The 16784-nt window shown below is 45.9% G+C and overlaps 2 protein-coding genes across 8 annotated transcripts in view; one reads left to right on the plus strand and one right to left on the minus strand.

The window, feature by feature from the left end:
• The window catches only part of ATL2 (atlastin GTPase 2), a 39768-nt gene extending 33356 nt beyond the window's left edge, over positions 1–6412 (plus strand). For 4 of the 6 annotated variants that reach the window (XM_074579119.1, XM_074579120.1, XM_074579121.1 and 1 more), the window contains 2 exons: positions 2516–2947; positions 5076–6412. In XM_074579119.1, coding sequence (XP_074435220.1) covers positions 2516–2947; positions 5076–5195 — 552 coding nt within the window. In that variant the 3' untranslated portion in view covers positions 5196–6412. Of the gene's footprint in view, positions 1–2515; positions 2948–4415; positions 4431–4542 lie in introns of all 6 variants that reach the window. The other 2 variants (XM_074579118.1, XM_074579123.1) reach the window with 2 other exon arrangements.
• Positions 6413–9114: 2702 nt separating this feature from the next.
• Positions 9115–16782, minus strand: EIF4A3 (eukaryotic translation initiation factor 4A3). Of its 2 annotated transcripts, none has more exons than XR_012586029.1 (12): positions 16529–16776; positions 16275–16347; positions 15308–15374; positions 14201–14263; positions 13608–13740; positions 12442–12522; positions 11884–12025; positions 10959–11097; positions 10395–10510; positions 9747–10032; positions 9533–9660; positions 9115–9313 (listed from the first exon to the last, which is right to left on the minus strand). XR_012586029.1 is itself a non-coding variant. In XM_074579134.1 (12 exons), the coding sequence occupies exons 1-12, from the start codon at positions 16773–16775 to the stop codon at positions 9297–9299; spliced, it is 1314 nt and encodes a 437-aa protein (XP_074435235.1). In that variant the 5' UTR covers positions 16776–16782; the 3' UTR covers positions 9115–9296. The 2 variants fall into 2 exon arrangements, 1 of the variants encoding a protein (XP_074435235.1); XM_074579134.1 differs by having other exon boundaries at positions 9747–9854; positions 16529–16782.
• Positions 16783–16784: the final 2 nt, after the last annotated feature.

The raw sequence follows: 16784 nt of genomic DNA on the forward strand, positions 1-16784 counted from the left end.
CTGATGCAGCAAAACCAGGATTCTTTGAGACAGAAATTGCTAGAGAGGTATGGGACTGGGCGTATTTGTAAGATACCACCTGTTCGTTTCCCCTGCTGCTCTTGACAGACTTCTTAAAATCCTGTGACATGAAATGGGCAGACAGGTGAGGAGACATTTGGTGGGCCAGGGTCACACAAGGGTAGAGTTCTAGTACTATAATCTCATGCTTCTGAATTGTGGTCATTCATTAGCTGTAAAATGCAAGGAATAAAATTATTCTAAAGTTTAAAAAAAACCACCCTTGAAATAGAAGAATTATCTTGTCTGAAAAAGCTGTATATGTAACTTCCTTCTTGAAGATAATGACTTCTAACACTTCAAACTGAATGTCTGGATGGAATTCATACTTGAATGTAGCGTTATGCAAGGTTTTTTTCACAGGAAACTTTGAAAACAATTACATGTCTCTTAAAGCTTAACAGGGTTATGCTTACTGTGAAACTCTACAACCAGAAAAGACCAGTAGATGTGGTAACAAGCTACAAACATAGCTCCCCATTAACTAGGCTAATTCTGGTCTTAATTGCTGAAGTAGCTCTCCCATTTTGAAATTCGAGTAAGACCTAACACTAGTGGCAGAGTAGCCAGTTCCAGTTGTTAGCAGTCTGTCTTAAGAATGCCCTGCTGGTGTAGAGGGACTCTTTCATTTGTTTCCATTTTGGAAAATCTCTTGAAATAGTACATGGGTTGTTTTTACAATAAATGCCAAGTCTGCCTTCCTACCTTGAATCTTCAATGCTGGCTGAGATACTGTAGTTGTAAGGTTTCTTACTTAGGGCAAGGAATAAACAGGAACAGATGTTCTCTTAAACAGACTTTGTTTCCATAGTAATGTTCCCCAGTACTGTGTATTTTTATATCGCTGTAGAGATACATAAAAATGTCTTGAATCGTTTTTAATCCAGATGTCTCAGATGATGTTTTTAATGTGACACAGCTCGGAAATTTCTATCTTTAGGGATAGAAGTAGGAACTCTTTGGATTTAAGACTGGATTATGTAAAGATAGTTCTTACTGTAGCTTCTGAGGTCTCCTCATGAACCAAGGTTGAGTATAACCAAAATACTGTCCCCCTAATGTAAATGTAAGGAACAACAGGCACAGCCACACAGAGTATAAAAAACCAGTGTCAGTTATTTGTGTGGTGGTCTTGATGCAGGAGCAGCTTCTAGGGTCTAGCACTCCCTGGGCAATGTGAAAAGACTGTTTTGGAGGATGAGACTAGTAGCAATTTTCCGAGGAGTTTTGCCAGACGTGGAGGACTTCAATACAGAAAAAGCAGAAAGGTCCTTGTTAAACTTGTTCAAGTGGCAAAGTGAGGGTGTCAGGATCTCGACGGTGAGGTTTTTCTTGAAGAAGCTAGCCAGTGAAGCATTTTGTGAGGCAGAAAGGGGATGCTGTACTCTGAGAAAGTGAGCTACTACGTGTCCTGATGAAGGGGTAGCAGCAGAAGAAAGTTAAAGTTGTTGCTGCACTCAAGATGTGAGATGACAAGCACTGTGATAAGTGCTTGAGGCGGGAGAGGGAAGGTTGTTGTTTGACATCCTATGGGAAGAATCATCAGTTTTTAGACATAGTCTGACTGTGAGGGTCTGGAGGAGTTGGAGCTGATCTTCCATGTGTATGTCTCTGATGGCCTAGGTAATCTCTAGTCATAGTTCTGAAGAGGTCAGAAGTCGTATGTCTCTGATGGCCTAGGTAATCTCTAGTCATAGTTCTCAAGAGGTCAGAAATCAGTCTTACAGAGTCCTTGGAGTCTCTAACCATTTTCATACCCATGCAGATGCAGGGAGAGGAAGATGGTGAGTGTCCACATCACGGGTATCCATTTGAGTCCGTGGTCTTGTCCCTTCAGGAGAAATGTACTCTCAGAAGCTGATCAGAATCAAGCCTAGAGGATAGCCTAGGGAAGAATAGGCTAAAGATGTCAGCAGCTAGTTCTTGTTAATTCATATCACCTGGTAAGTTCCATGGAGCCTGCTAGTGGAAGCAATAAACAGGAATATACTTGTCGAGTGGGCAAAATCGACCCTTTTTGTCCAAGTTCTGCACTGACCCTCTTGCTGAGATGGGTGGCCAGGAGTAAAAAGCTGAGGAGGAGGGCTTTTGGCCTTCAGAGTTCTCCTTAACTTTCCTCAAGCCAAGCTGTCTCTGACTCCTGGTGTTCCTTTATTTTACCTGTTCATAACAGGAGTGTACATGTGGCTGATGTCCTGTCCTTCTGGGTTTGCTGAAAGGGAACAGTTGAAAGTATGAGTTCAGTCATGTGACAGAGCTCTGTATGTGATGAGACAGGTAAAGCTCTTGCTGTACCTTTAGCTGCCTCACTCGAGACAGGACTCTCTAGCTTGAGCCAAGCTGCAGGAGGTGGTCTGATGCTGGCTTCAGAGGGGGACAGCGAGGAGAGGGTTTGCTTTCTGTACAGCAGAAGATACTCAGGGTGTGATGACCTCATCTCTGATTATTCCGACAGGTTTGTGGGGGAGATAAGCCTTACATTGCCCCATCGGACCTTGAGCGGAAGCACCAGGATTTCAGAGAGTCAGCTGTCAGGCAGTTCCGCTCGGTGAAGAAGATGGGAGGGGAGGAGTTCTGTCGGCGCTACCAGGAACAGCTCGAAGTGGAAATCGACGAGATCTATGCAAACTTTGTGAAGCACAACGATGGCAAAAACATCTTTTATGCTGCTCGTACCCCCGCCACTCTATTTGCAGTCATGTTTGCCATGTATATAACCTCAGGACTGACTGGGTTCCTTGGTATGAACTCCATAGCTACCCTGTGTAATCTCGTGCTGGGGATGGCTCTTATATCGTTTTGTACTTGGGCATACGTTAAGTACTCTGGGGAATTCAGAGAAGTTGGAACAGCCATTGATCAGATCGCCGAAGCTATATGGGAACAGGTTGGTATCTGTTTTTAATGCAAAATCTTCCTTTCTGTTCAGTGCTGTGAGTGAAAGGCTGGTCTAGACCTAATGGAGAATGCTAGTGCTGCCAAAGGGAAAATCAGCTCAGAAGTGTGACTGCCCTTTTCGGTAGGGGATGCTGCACACAAAGAATGTTAAAGAAGCTTAGGATATTATCAAAAAAGTGTTACTTAACACTGCACCAGCCTTACTAGGTGCTTGCACTGTGAAGAGTTGAGGGACCCTTTAAACACCTTGTTCATTTTCAGAGCAAGGAATTCTGCTTTTGAAGGTGCGTTAAAAGTGATAAACTTGCCTTATGGAGGTGGTGGATAAAACATTTCAGGTGGTGCAAGAAATGGGGAAGCTGAAACACTGCTGCCCTCCCTCACCTCCACCTGATGGTGTAACACTGGATGGCTAATTAGACCTCAGAGTAAACTGGCTGATGACTTGCAGCAACTGCTACAAGAGGATGTACAGCAGGTTTCTTCCTTCAGGAAGACTCGTTGTCTGTGACAACTTCAGTTGGTGCAACTGCTGCTGCAAGAAATACTTGCCAGACAAACTAATTCCTGAAAGAAGGCATGACATGAGTGTAAGAGTACCAAAGCTGGAGGAGAAAGCCTTCTGTACAGAGAATTTTTTTCCTGCCAGAATCCAGTTGACACAGCTGTGTCAGTAAAGCCAAGGTAGAGAATTGCTGACCAACTCTTACAAGTAGCGTTTGGAGCATTCAGAGTATCTTTGTCCAGTGCCAGCAGAAAAGAAACACGTTGGTGCTATTATGAGAAATAAAGGGCTGGTACCTGGGTAAGCTTACCTGGGATGGCATTAAAATGGGTCCTACAAGGCATGAGCAAGTAACTAACTGGAGCCTTCTGTACAGAGGCTCTCTTTTGCGTCTGAAAAATGACTCTGTTCAAGGCTCATCGTAGGCAGTGGTAAACTAGACCTGTCTGAGCAACTAGGTAAGGTCATGAGTTATGCTGGAGCAGAAAAAGTGGATTTCTAATAATAGGAGGGAAATGAGCATCAGGGTACTAAATTTGGAGTTACACCCGTAACTAGTGATTAAAACTCAGGCTCTCCTGTACTACCGTAGCTTCTTGCTTTGGTGTTTGGGGCTGAAGAGCGCTGCAAGGGAAGTGGAAGGTGTCAGTTCTACGGGTAGTACTTGCTGAGCACAGCTGCTCCCGTAGGACACCTGGAGCACAAAAGGCGTGATTTGCCTGCTGACTTTCCCTGAAAGGGGGAGAACTTGGCTAATGCCAGGCGGAGCTTGCCTTTCCTGGGCTAGAGGAAGGTGGTCTCCAAAAGAGCTCCCTGCTGGTGTTGCTGCTGTTGCACATCACCAATAACATCCAAAGCGGGTCTTGTCTGTCTCTGTCACTCTGATGATAAACCACGTCCTTGCTATTGTTTTTTTCTGAATCTCTGCCTTTCTTTTTCCTCCTTGCTTCAGAGGAATCCCAGGAAGGTGAGAAGTTACTGGCAATCCATTTCTTTTTCTGAACTGGATTGATTTTTATTTTTTTTTTTCTGCTGTCTTCTAAGAGCCACTTTTCCTAACAGCTGAATTCGTGTTTTAGGTGTTTTCCAAACTCTTTGAAGTCCTTAGACGCCGAACGATTCGCCGTGCTCTCACATCAGTGCCGCGACAGCGACTCTCATCCAACAATAACAAGAAGAAAAACTAGCCAGTATTTTTAACTTTCTTTCTGTATCTGAAGTGTTCACACTTACACATATAGGACAATAAGCTGGACCGTCTGGGCCGGTCTGCATAAATGCTGTAACCATACCAGACTGATGCTGCATATAGGGTATGGAATTGCACATCCATCTTCTAGGAACTGTAAAGTGGTTTGAATTCAGTGAAATACTGCTGTGTAGGAGGGATATCACTTGTGTCCATAGCATGTTGACTGATTTAACCTCATTTCTGTAGCAGCAAAACTCATTTCTCTTTCAGTTCATGCCAGTTTGTGTCAGACTTCAGCATTCTGAGTTTGTTTTTTTTTTCCATTATTTCAAGTCTCATCTCTTTGTGTGTTTTTTCTATTTCATTTTCCTTGGTTACCTCATTTTTTTTTGTTTCTTTTGCACGTTTCTCATTCCACAGGTGTTGAAGCCCATGAGTGATAATTTGATGGAGGATCATATGAGGCAGTCTGTAAAAAACTCTATCAAAGCAGGCCTGACCGAGCAGGTGTCTCACCATGCCAGACTAAAGACAGACTGACAGTTCGTCTCCTCTTCGACTCTGCCCTCTCATCCTAGACATGCTTGCTGTACCATGAGAACTCAATAATAATAATAAAAAAAAAAATAAATAAAAATAAACCAAAGTTTACAATCAACTGTAGAAGTAGTTTAGTGTGACTGGCTTCGCAGATTGCTGCCATCACCTGGGAAGAGTAAGTTTGTCAGCGCTCTGCTTCCGAGACAAACGGGTGCCATGGAGGTGGCCGGGGTGGGAGGGGGATGTCCCTTTTGCGCGTAGCCCTGGTGAACCGTGCAGCACGTTGTGTGTTTGCGGGGTGGGGGACAGGGATCTTCCCCCAGCCTTTGAGTTGATGCAGTCTCTGGCTCTCAGTGGGAATCTCCTCTGCGGGAGGTCGTTTCAGGGAAGTGTCGTGATCAGGCCCACATAAGGTGTGCTCTCACCAAAAGGACCCGGCTCCGCAGCATCCCCTCGCCACCTCCGACCAGTCACGCCAGCGAAGCCGTTCGAGCCACTACATTACAATATGTATCTTGCTTTATTGCCTTTTATACCAGTGTTAAACAAATGCATGTGTTGGTTCCTCATGCCGCCATCGCCGCCGGCAAAAGCGGCTTGTGAGGGGAGGCAGTGGGTGAGAGCCTGGGGTGTCTCGCCTCGAGCTGGCAGACCTGGGCCCGAGGGCAGGGCGCATATCAGAACCCAGCTGTCTTTCTCTGCAGTTTAGCCTTCGTGTATATAATATTGCCATTAATTCTACTGGGGGGAGAAATTCCATCCAAAAAAAAAAAAACAAACGAACCGTTGCCTACAGCTACCAAGCAATGAGTTAGGATTGTCTTGTACAGTGTGTTTAGTTCTTATTTTTTAAGAAATCACAGATAGGGCATGTACATGAAATATAAATATATAAATACGATTTTGTATCAAAGTTTTGTAGTTTATGGCAAAACCTGGTTCTGTGGTAGCTAAGTGCAGTCTCTGTAAAGGAATGTTTGTGGCTCATGTAAATGTGTGAATGCATCAACAATTTGAAGTTTTTTGATATATTTGTGATATTTACCTGCCTTGAGCACTGCAATCTCTCACCCCCTTGGGAAAATCAATGGGAATGTTTGTTGTGAAACTCTTGTCTTCTGTTGCATTTTAAAGTTATTTCCTGTAATTTATTTTCAGTACATGATTAAAATCAGTTGTGTATATATGAAATGAAATCCGTGCTTATTTTTAAAAGATGTTCGAGTATGTATTCTGCTACATAAACTATGTCAAATACTTATCCTGAGAATTATATGAACAAATTGTCTATTGTACTTCATGGCTTTCTCTCGACGCTGACGTTCCTCTCATGCCTGTCTCTGAAAGGTGACGCCTGTCTAGCTCATGTCCCCTCCCCGTATAGGAAAACTTCCTGGTAAATCTAAAGCACGCTTCTTGACTTGTGGAGTCGCTTGTCAGCTTCTGCCCTCCAACCGCTGTATCGTTCTGAAATCTTGTTACCGGCTCTATTTTCGCTTTCGACTAAATCGGTATGGACTGAGGCGTGGAGTGCAAAGGCAGCTAAAGAATTAACTGCTGTAGTTTCAGCTGGAAATGACTTTGTCCAATAGCTGGGTTGGTTTTTTGGTTTTTTGTTTTGTTTTTTTGCATTCCTAAATGGTAACAATTTCCACCAACATTTGAGCTTTATCAATCTCCCCTCTCGAGTGAGGGAAATCACCTGTTTAGGACTAAAGCGATTGCACTGTGACTTTTGTACCCTAATGAACTGCGGGGGAGCGGTGGTTACCTGCCCTCTGGAGATGAGGGCTCAGCTCCGGGTGAACAATGCTGAAGATGAGGTAGGAATGTTGCATTTTATGATTATCTTCTCTCAAACTGTACAGATTAAATACTCTTATTTAAAACAATCTGATGCTTTGGTGATTAATCTCTTTTCTTTATAACTCAAAAGGACTAGAGTCATGCAGGGGGCTTGGTTTTGCTGCTTGCGTTCTCTGGAGAGGTGCGAGTCAGATGTGAGGCTGTGCCATGTCCTGCAGCGATGGTGAGAGCAGAACCCTGTCCGGGATGTGGATGGTGAAGCTGGAAGGCTTTATCCAGACTCTGCCCTTCTAGCAGACAACTGAAATGGTGTGTAGGGGGAGTTCCTGAACGCTGTGCCAAAAAGTTGCAGAATTAATGCAAAAAAAACCAGCCAACCAACCAACCAAAAAAAAAACCCAAAAAACCCCCCAACTTTGTGGGAGGGATCAGCAAGGTGATTTTTTTTGAGAGGAGCAAGTGTGGGAAATCGATGATTAAGGGACTGTCATGTAGCAACAGGTTCTTGTCTGGCTGTGTCTCCTTTTTTTCTCCATTGACTGCATCTTTCACCCTCGTCCTGGGAGAGGCGACTCCATTCTCTGTGCCCGTGTGCGTGGAGGTCCAGGTGCCCAGCAGCTGAAGAGGGACTTTGGCCGGCAGGGGCTGTATGTTTGGAGCGCCAGCGAAAGGCAAGTGCCAGCAGCTGCAGAGCGAGATGGTGTCAGTGGACGAATAGCCGGCAAGCAGGATAAGGGGCTTGGGAGAGCCCTCAGTCTGGGCTGGATCCGCATCATGGCTCCAAGGGATAAACTTGTGTCTGAAGGCCAGTTACTGCAGGTGTCCCCAGTGTGCTGGACCAGCAGCTGGAGTGGGGCATGGGCCATCTCCATGTGCGGATAATGGACGAGCTGAGCCTCCCTGTCCAGTTACTGGAGGGATCCACAGCTTGTGTGTGCATTTGTATTTCCCACTAATGGACCTTCATCCTGATCAGCCGGCGAGGGACGGGATGGGGGGATTGGTGCTGTTTGTGCCCTACTGAACAGTGACCCATATGGATGGTGTGAGCACGTGGGGGTGTGTGTGCGTGCCCACAGGGAATGCTGGCTCAGCCTGGCTGCTGGTGGCACACAGGGGCATGAAGCTGTAGTAGCCTTACCTCAATTGGACAACCTTTTACAACCAGTATTAGTAAAGTAAGGTTAGTATTTCTCAACTCTTGCCTACGTACTGTTAAGAATATCAGGATTGCGCACAGAGCAGCTACAAGGGAACCAAGGGACTTCCCTGATGGAATACACGGGAGCATAAAGGAGGCAGATGCTCACTTTCTCTACCCAGGGCTACTCTGCTCCTGACTCAGGAAAGGAGCTCCAAGAGCTGTTCCAGTCCTGTGCAAACTGGCGCCGCACTAAGGCCTTGCTCCCCCTGTCCTCCCTGAGCAAGCAAAAACCAATTTAACAGAAAAAAGCATAGAGTAAAACATGGTAACTCACCCCACCCCCAGCAGTACAGCTCTGGCCAACTCCTGCCCCACAAAGGATACAGCAGAGCTGGGTAGGAGAGCTACGTGGAAGGTACTACAGCTGGCACAGTACAGCCTGACGCGGTAGGGAGACAGATGAGGGGACGTGACTGGGAAGATGTAACAAGCTACACCATCAGAAAGGGGCGGAGAAGCTGACAAGGTATTTGCTCTTTTTGTTACTAATCAATATATTTTTCCAGCTGGCATCAGGAGGCAGTCGCCCTTACAAGTGCCTGCTCAAGTCCCTGGGTTCCTTGGGAGGGGAAATATTCATCCAGAGCAACAAGTAATGTGATTCCTGGCTCCAGAAAGGAATAAACAACAGGAAATTTATTTTCTGGCTATCTTGTAACTTAAAGCAGATTAGGGAAAGGCCACAGATTTTTCCTGCAGATGGCTGATCCTTAGAGTTAAGGAAGCTGAAGAGTATATCAGGTAGTGTGGCACAGCGATAACAAAAGGGTGGAGAACAGGAAGCCTTATATTTTATGAACTTAGATACACTAAGTGTCAAATGTTTTTTTTGATTGTGCTAGCCACGTATGGCAGCATCTCAAAACTCCCTGCCTGTTGCTATCTTGGGTTAAAGTAATTAAACGCAGGTTATGGTAAAACTTCCTTTTTTTATTGAAAAACATGGGTGGGAGTAAAGACATTATTTACACACGTTCCCAAGTGCAGCTCAACTCAAGAACATACGATCAGCAATATGATAAAAGGATGTGGGTCCAAAACAGAATTATGGAGGCTACCAAATAGTACAGCTCCCTGGTAAACGCAGCCCTTCAGATAAGATCGGCAACTGAAACGAGAGAAAATGAGAGAATGTTAAGTACGCACCGAGTTGTCGAGAGCCACAGCCCAGCAGCACCGCGCACCTACTCCTGTTCCCAGGTTCTTTGCCAGGGGAAGGATGAGGCATGTGGCAAAACAAAGCATCTGGCGTTTCTCTTTCAGCTGCAGCACACCAGTTCCCGACTGGAGGAGCGCAGCAGCCTCGCTGGGACTGGCCTGCACTCACCGTTCATGGGCATCTCATCTATCTGGGTGGAGTAGTACTGCTCGATGTCTCGCAGGATGCGGATGTCATCGTTCTTCACAAAGTTGATGGCTACACCTTTTCGGCCGTATCTGCCCGACCGGCCAATTCTGTGGAGGCAGAGGGAAAGAGAGAATGGAGCCACCTTGGGGAAGGGTAATCCGGCCACACTTCCCCGGGCGAAGGCTGAGCTTACCTGTGTATGTAGAGTTCTCTGTTGTTGGGTAAGTCGTAGTTAATGATCAGGGACACCTGAGGAACATCCAGGCCTCTGGCCCAAACATCTGTCGAAATAAGGACTCGGCTGCGAAGAGAAGGGGACAGTTACGGCTGTTCCACCCCACCCAGGTGGGTGTGAGAGCTGAGAAGTTGCAGCCTCCAGCACAGGGCATCCCCTGCGACGCTGCGCACACTGCGCTCCTCCCTTCCCACAGCACGCTTTTTCTGCAAGGAAAGCTGTTCTATGATGCAGCATCACCGAACTGCAGTGAAGACACATAGTACCAAGATAGCTTTGATTTTTCAGAAAGAATATGACGCTCCTAAGAGTTTAAAGTATTTTTTTTTCCTTCGCTTATTTTAAATGCAGCAACTTCCAACTTCTTCAGCAAAATAGGAGAGACTAATCCTGTAAGTATGAGCATCCCTCCTTGGAAAGTGGCAATCTCCCAACCCTGTGACACCACAGAGGATAGATGGGAATCAGAGCTCTTCCTACTTTGAGCTGAACAAGGCCTTCAGAGAGGAGGGGTTTTACGGGTTTCTGGGGCCTGTTCACTTCAAACACTAGAATAAATCCTGTCCTGAGGTAGCGACGCTGTAAGCAATACTTGAAGGCATTTACCTTGCGCCAGATCTGAACTCTTTCATAATGGACTCTCTCTCCTTCTGTGGCATGTCCCCATGCATGGACGAAACCGTGAAGTTGGCTTCTCTCATCTTCTCCGTGAGCCAGTCTACCTGTGCGTACAGCCAAGCAGCCTGGGTTAGCCCTTTGCTCAGGACAGCCAAACGCGCGAGTTGTGCTTGGAGAATGTTTGCTGGTAAGAACTGAGAGACACTTTAACAACCATTCTGGAGCTAAAGGACGCAAATGATCCTTACAAAGCATTGCTGTATGATACAGGGCTCCACGAGCCTCGAAAGGAAAGCAATTAAGGGCGTTTATTACAACAGTGTGGTTTTGTTTCAGGGATTATAAGCAATTAGAAGAACATGTGCATTCTTACCTAACTCAGGTCTACCAGTTGCTTAAGCTAGGTGTATCCCAAAGACAAATGTTTAACCTCTCTTCTTACTAAACTGCTCCCAAATGGGGAAACAACTGGACCTCTGAGCTGGGTTTGTCCTAGCATTCTCCTCGGAGTCACCCTCTGAAAGTAACACGCCCATCTGATGACTACTGTACCTTTCTTTTGGTGTTACAGAAGATGACAGCCTGGGTGATTGTGAGTGTGTCGTAGAGATCGCACAAGGTGTCAAACTTCCATTCTTCCCTCTCCACGGCCACGAAAAACTGCTTGATTCCTTCGAGGGTCAACTCATCACTGTAGGGAAGAAGGACAGCTGTACCACACCACAACTAGGTGAATACATACAATGCAGAGCTCACACCTGTGTGCTGTGGGTTGCTGGGTCTCAGCAAAAGTTCAAGTTGCTCTAGAAAGTCCCTGAAGAAGTCTGGTCTAAGAGCGGCCTCCAACACAACCCACCCAACAGAGACTAGAACTCCTAGGGTACCCTCTCTGCTCTACACACACAGCTTCAATGGGAAACACTTCTCCTCTCATCGTTTTTACATTCAAGTTTCTTGACAAGAGAGACTGAGGAAAGGTAAATAGGGCAGCATAAGAGGTCAGGCAAGATGTTGGTCAGGTTGCCTACACTCATTGCTCTTGACTTCTGCTGAGCTCCAGTGCATGAGGACCTGTGACAGTACCAGACACAAGCTATGCCTCCAAGGGCATTCAGGATCAGTCAGCTAAAGGCTTTTGTGGCTTGCTATGTAATAGCAAATGAATGGAGGAGGCCTACAACAATCCTCTGTTGAGAACGATGGATTTCCAGGAGAAAAGACTACTATACATGGGGAGGATAAGGGGGCGGGGGGCAGTCGGGCTGAGCAGCAGCAAACACAACTGGACAAGGACGGAGTCAGAGAGACGAGTCGGCCTCTGCTGGAAAAGAGGACATGAGGATGTCTGCCAATGCCTAGACAAACTGCAATGGTGAGAAGGAACGTGAGAGAGACTGCACATTTAAATCGGTTAATACTGTGAATTGTCCAAGGCTGGACCAAAGGGCTCCTGTTCTTTCCAAGGAAACCGACTCACCGTTTCACCAAGATGCGAATGGGGTCTGTCATGAATTTGTTGGTCATCTCCAGAATTTCATGAGGCAAAGTGGCACTGATCAGAACCACCTGTGTAGCTGGAGGCAAGTATCTGTACACATCATAGATCTGCTCCTTAAAACCTGAAAAGCAAACCAAGTAGCACAGAACAGCCAGCACATCTTTCCCCCAAGTATCCTGCTCCTTCACCATTTTATCTGGAATTCAGTATTGGGCCTATGCTATATGATGAACGCTAATGAGTGAATCAGTAACTCAAAGCCAGTGTCACATACTACTCGTCTCTTCCTAATTTTCCCAAGCTCACTACAACGTGGCTGTGGTACACAGTAAAGCGTGCTCAAGAATTTATAACTATCGAAAAGGATGCTACAACTAAACCAGAGAAGGCATATTCAGTAGTTTAACCTGTTACAGCCTACAATTAAATAACTTTGACAAAACCAATTGTTTCTAAAAGTGGGACTGCCAGCTGGGACACCTTGGAATCTCAAAGAGGTGAGAAGAAAGGAAGTAAAAGGGAGACAAAATATTTTACCTTTATTGAGCATTTCATCTGCTTCATCCAAAACCAACATTTTGATGGCACGAGTCCTTAAGCTTCGACGACGAATCATATCTGTAAAATTTCACTTTGTGAGATAAAAAGGCTTTGAAAGCAAGCGAGCCTACACTGCTCCCAGCTGCTATCAGGGCATTTTGGTGGAGGAGGGACAGGCGCTTCCCCTGCTGCCAAAAGAGACTGGTGTTTGGTGACAGAAGGCACATCCAAGAGCCACAGTGTGCCCGCTGCACCCTCTAACCTCGGGAGATGTCTCTGCAGCCCAGCTAAGGGAGCAGTGACTGCAGGGAAGCTCTGAGAGTCCGAGCTGTGGGATGCTACTTGCTAACTGCACAGGACAGGAGACCCAGTCTCCCACAGTAACTGCAGCTGGATATAGGAAATGCAAAATGCTACACGAACTTTTCATCAGACTGGGCAAATCCTGTTTGAAAGAGCACATGGCTCTGCGTAATCCCTTAATACTGTGACAGAGAAGTATTTGGTATTAGTGTGCTGTTCAAAGCCAGACCAGTCTGGCAACTGCTAATTTTTGGGGGTTTTTCTGCTCGTGGAGCCCTATGTTCTCCCAGTGCCAGGTGCTTGTGTAAGAAAGTGCTGTCTGTTTCTCAGAGATCCAGAAGATGTGAGCTCGAAGGCTGAAAACTGTCGCTGTGGCAACTGCCATGAACAGGAAATACAAAAATCTTCATGCAATGAAAGCAGAAAGTAGCAGCTGCAAGTGCACATGATTTAACAAAGAGAGCATGATGGCCAGTATACAGAAAATGTGGACCTAACTTTGACATTCAGACAGACCCAGCTCCTATCTCCTCCAAGATTCTGAAGTATTTCCTGGGACTGTAACATTTTCTGCTTAAAAAAATACTCTCAGTTCCCATGCCACCCTATAGGGAAACACTTCAACAATTAAAAGTGAAATATAAACAGAGAAAATACAAATACTATCCTTGTTGATTTCTCTCTATCCTTTTCTAGCTATTGCTACAGTAAGTTGTTACGTTGTTATACTTAACATTAATGTTATGGTAATGGTGTCACGATAAATGTAATTTTCATGCTACTTCAAATCTAAGCACACAAAAATTGCAGGAGGTTCCCAGGGCTCAACTCAGGTGATGCAGCTTCCCACATCTCCTTACCAAACACACGGCCTGGAGTGCCAGCAACAACATGCTGCCCATAATCCAGTTTTCTGATATCTTCACCCACGTTGGTCCCTCCAATGCAGGCGTGACACTGGACGTTCATGTAGTCTCCCAGTGCAAGAAGACCCTGTGTTGATACAAAGGAAGAGCTTAATTAACTGAGCTCTCATGAAGTTTGCATTTATGAAGAGATGCAGGTCTGCACAGGCATACATTGGTTTTTTTAGAGAGATGTAAGCACAGGCAGTTAGAGGGAATTTTTTAATGTCTGTTACCCAAACCTCCTCAACAGCAGGCTTTCAAACACTGGGAACTCAGTTCCCTGGGGATCACGACTGTTTTTAAAGTGCTGTTATTAACAATTCAGTTAGGAATGTGTAAAACCTCAGATTGCTAGCCAACGTGGTCACGTAAGCAAGAACGGATAAAATACAGATGAGCAAACCAGCCCTTTATCAGAATTTGTTATTCCTTTCAGGAACAGAAAGGAAAAGCAGAAGCTGTGCTTTGAGCTCTGCTAGGGAACACTTAAGAATCATCCCCAGGCCTTGTGAGTGCTTTACAGAGCATGATTTAACTGCTCCTACCTTCTGAATCTGTACAGCCAGCTCCCGAGTTGGTGCCAAGATCAACGCCTGGGTCTCACGAACCTGATTAAAACAGGTGATCACATAGCAGTTAATCACAGGGCAGGCATCATCCAAGCATAACAGAGAATACAGATCTCACAGTACTCTGAAATGTCACATCTGAAGGATTAATCATAGAATTTTGTGCTAAAACCTAGTGTTTGCAAGGGTCAGTACACCTAGGAAGTTGCTCTCACACAGAGCATTTACACAGTAACAGCCTGTTAATTAAGTTACTTTTGACAAGACAGTTCTTCGATAGCTCATTTTTCATTCTAACCTGATTTCTGAAAACAGGTATAAAAGCGTGCACTTTTCTTGCAAAAGAACGGACACAATTTTAAATCACTTCAATTTCATATGTTCAGTTCAGATAAAAACCTTACACTGCCCAAGGATTCCAAGATAACGTGTTAAAGTGTCACATTTGAAAAATATTATGAGCATGTTACAGAAACGAAACATAAAGCTGACCTTTTCATTTAGAACATGCAACATTTATTTTGATGTCCCGAGGCAGTGACAGGTGACTAACAATCTAAGCTTTATTTAAGAGGGTACTGGCCCACAGAAAATCATCAACAGCATCTAAACATTGAAGTTACACTTAAAAAACAATTGGATAGACACGATACCCCTGACTAGAATAAAACCAACCATTTGTTAGTCAAAAATTTAGGTTTGATTCTGTGCAATGCACACCAACTGTTCAGACAGGTTGTTGATGCTGTTAGGACTGTTTGAGGACAATTCTGCCTGCTGAGGGATTAATTTAGCCCTCTAATATTAAAGTACATGTAAGAAGTCAGCTGTTCAAACCAACTTTATAGTTACAAGACTTTATCTGAACTTATTTTGGCAAGGTGAGTTTAATAACTAAGTTGTTACAGAGTAGAATCTGGTGAAATTTTGAGTCAGAAATTTGTCTGAAGTTAACTGCTCATAATTAAAAGATTTCAATGTAAAGCTTTATTTATTCACTCTAAGAACAAGTCTTTTATGATGAAGACTCTACCAATTTAATTAAAAAACATTTAGAGCGTGTCCTATGAACTATGAAATTACCTGTATATCCAGGCACTGCAGAACAGAGATGGAGAACGTTGCTGTCTTCCCGGTTCCTGACTGTGACCTGAGAAACAGATGTTTGGTGAATAGTCTGGATATCCGGACAAACAAGACAGACAATTTTCAATGTATTCCACCCTTTTGCTCTTTGCCATTCCTTCACTGCAAAGAAGTCAATATTGCCAACAGTGTACCTGACAAAGTTTTGTTATGATCACAGTGAGATCTGCAGACAAGCAGCTTTGAGAACTGCAGTATCAGGGATAGTGCACTCTGTTGCAGGGTCCCCGTCTCTGGCATGTTTACTTATTATCAGACCAACATTTTAACATCATGCAATTTGTCGTACGTAATTTTTTTTCTTTATAAAGTAAATGGTAGGTAAGCAAATACAATTTGGAAGGCTAGAAATTCCCACTAGTGACCTAGAAAGGGCTTTTTTCAGTGGGATGCATATCCTTCTTTGCCTCTAGAGACATAATAGATATTCTTCTGCTTACTCTTTCCCTTGACTTAGACCGCAGTTGTCTCTATACTTCTCTGGCTTTGCTGGAAAACACTTCCAAGAGTCTCAGAGCCCTATTCATTGAGAACACATGCTATCTCAGCAAAATATTTATTGCATTGACATACCTAAACCTCACAACTTTGACATTAAGAGGCTGTTAGGATCACAGTCTGTAAGCAAGCTGGCCAATTTCACCCCGTGTCATAGAATCACAGAATGGTTTCGAGTGGAAGAGGCCTTAAAGATCATCTAGTTCCAACTCCCCTGCCATAGGCACGGACACCTCCCACTAGCATCACTCGTGATGTGATTTCCCCAATCCTGCCAGGCAGTGGCTAAGGACCACGGGTGACAGTTCCCGCTTCAGGCACCGAGTGTGCCTGCCGCCCCCCGCTGCAGGGCCCGCAGCCTCCCCACGGCACACGCCTCCCCGCTCCCGCCGGCAGCCCCACTTACTGGGCGATCACGTCTCTCCCCTTGATGATCTGCTTGATGGCTCTCTGCTGGATGGCCGAGGGCTTCTCAAAACCTGCGGAAGCGGCCGTTACCCCCAGCGGCGGCGGGGCAGGCCCAGCCACCGAGCAGGCGGCGACCGCACCGCGCAGGCCCCACATCCGGGCCCCGCCGCCGCCGCTGCTCCACCCCACCTTCCCCCCCCCCCCGCCCCTTTCTCCCTCTCTCCCCCTGGCCTCCGCCGCCCCACCGCGCACCGTAGGCGTAGATGCCGCGCAGCAGGTCCTCCCGCAGCCCCATGGTGTCGAAGGTGGGCGTCACGTCCACCTCCTCGCTCGTCTCGAACTCCACCTTCGTCATGTCCTCCTCCTTCATCAGCCGCTTCCGCGCCGAGCCGGCCGCCCCGCCAGACCCCGCCGACCCCGACATAGCTGAGGCCTTCCCCTCACACACCGCCGATGCCGCCGCCGCCGCCGCGCTCCGCGAGACTTCCCGACTGCGCATGCGCAGGAG

The sequence above is a fragment of the Larus michahellis genome, chromosome 3 (genome assembly GCF_964199755.1).
Source record: "Larus michahellis chromosome 3, bLarMic1.1, whole genome shotgun sequence".
Taxonomy (NCBI): domain Eukaryota; kingdom Metazoa; phylum Chordata; class Aves; order Charadriiformes; family Laridae; genus Larus; species Larus michahellis.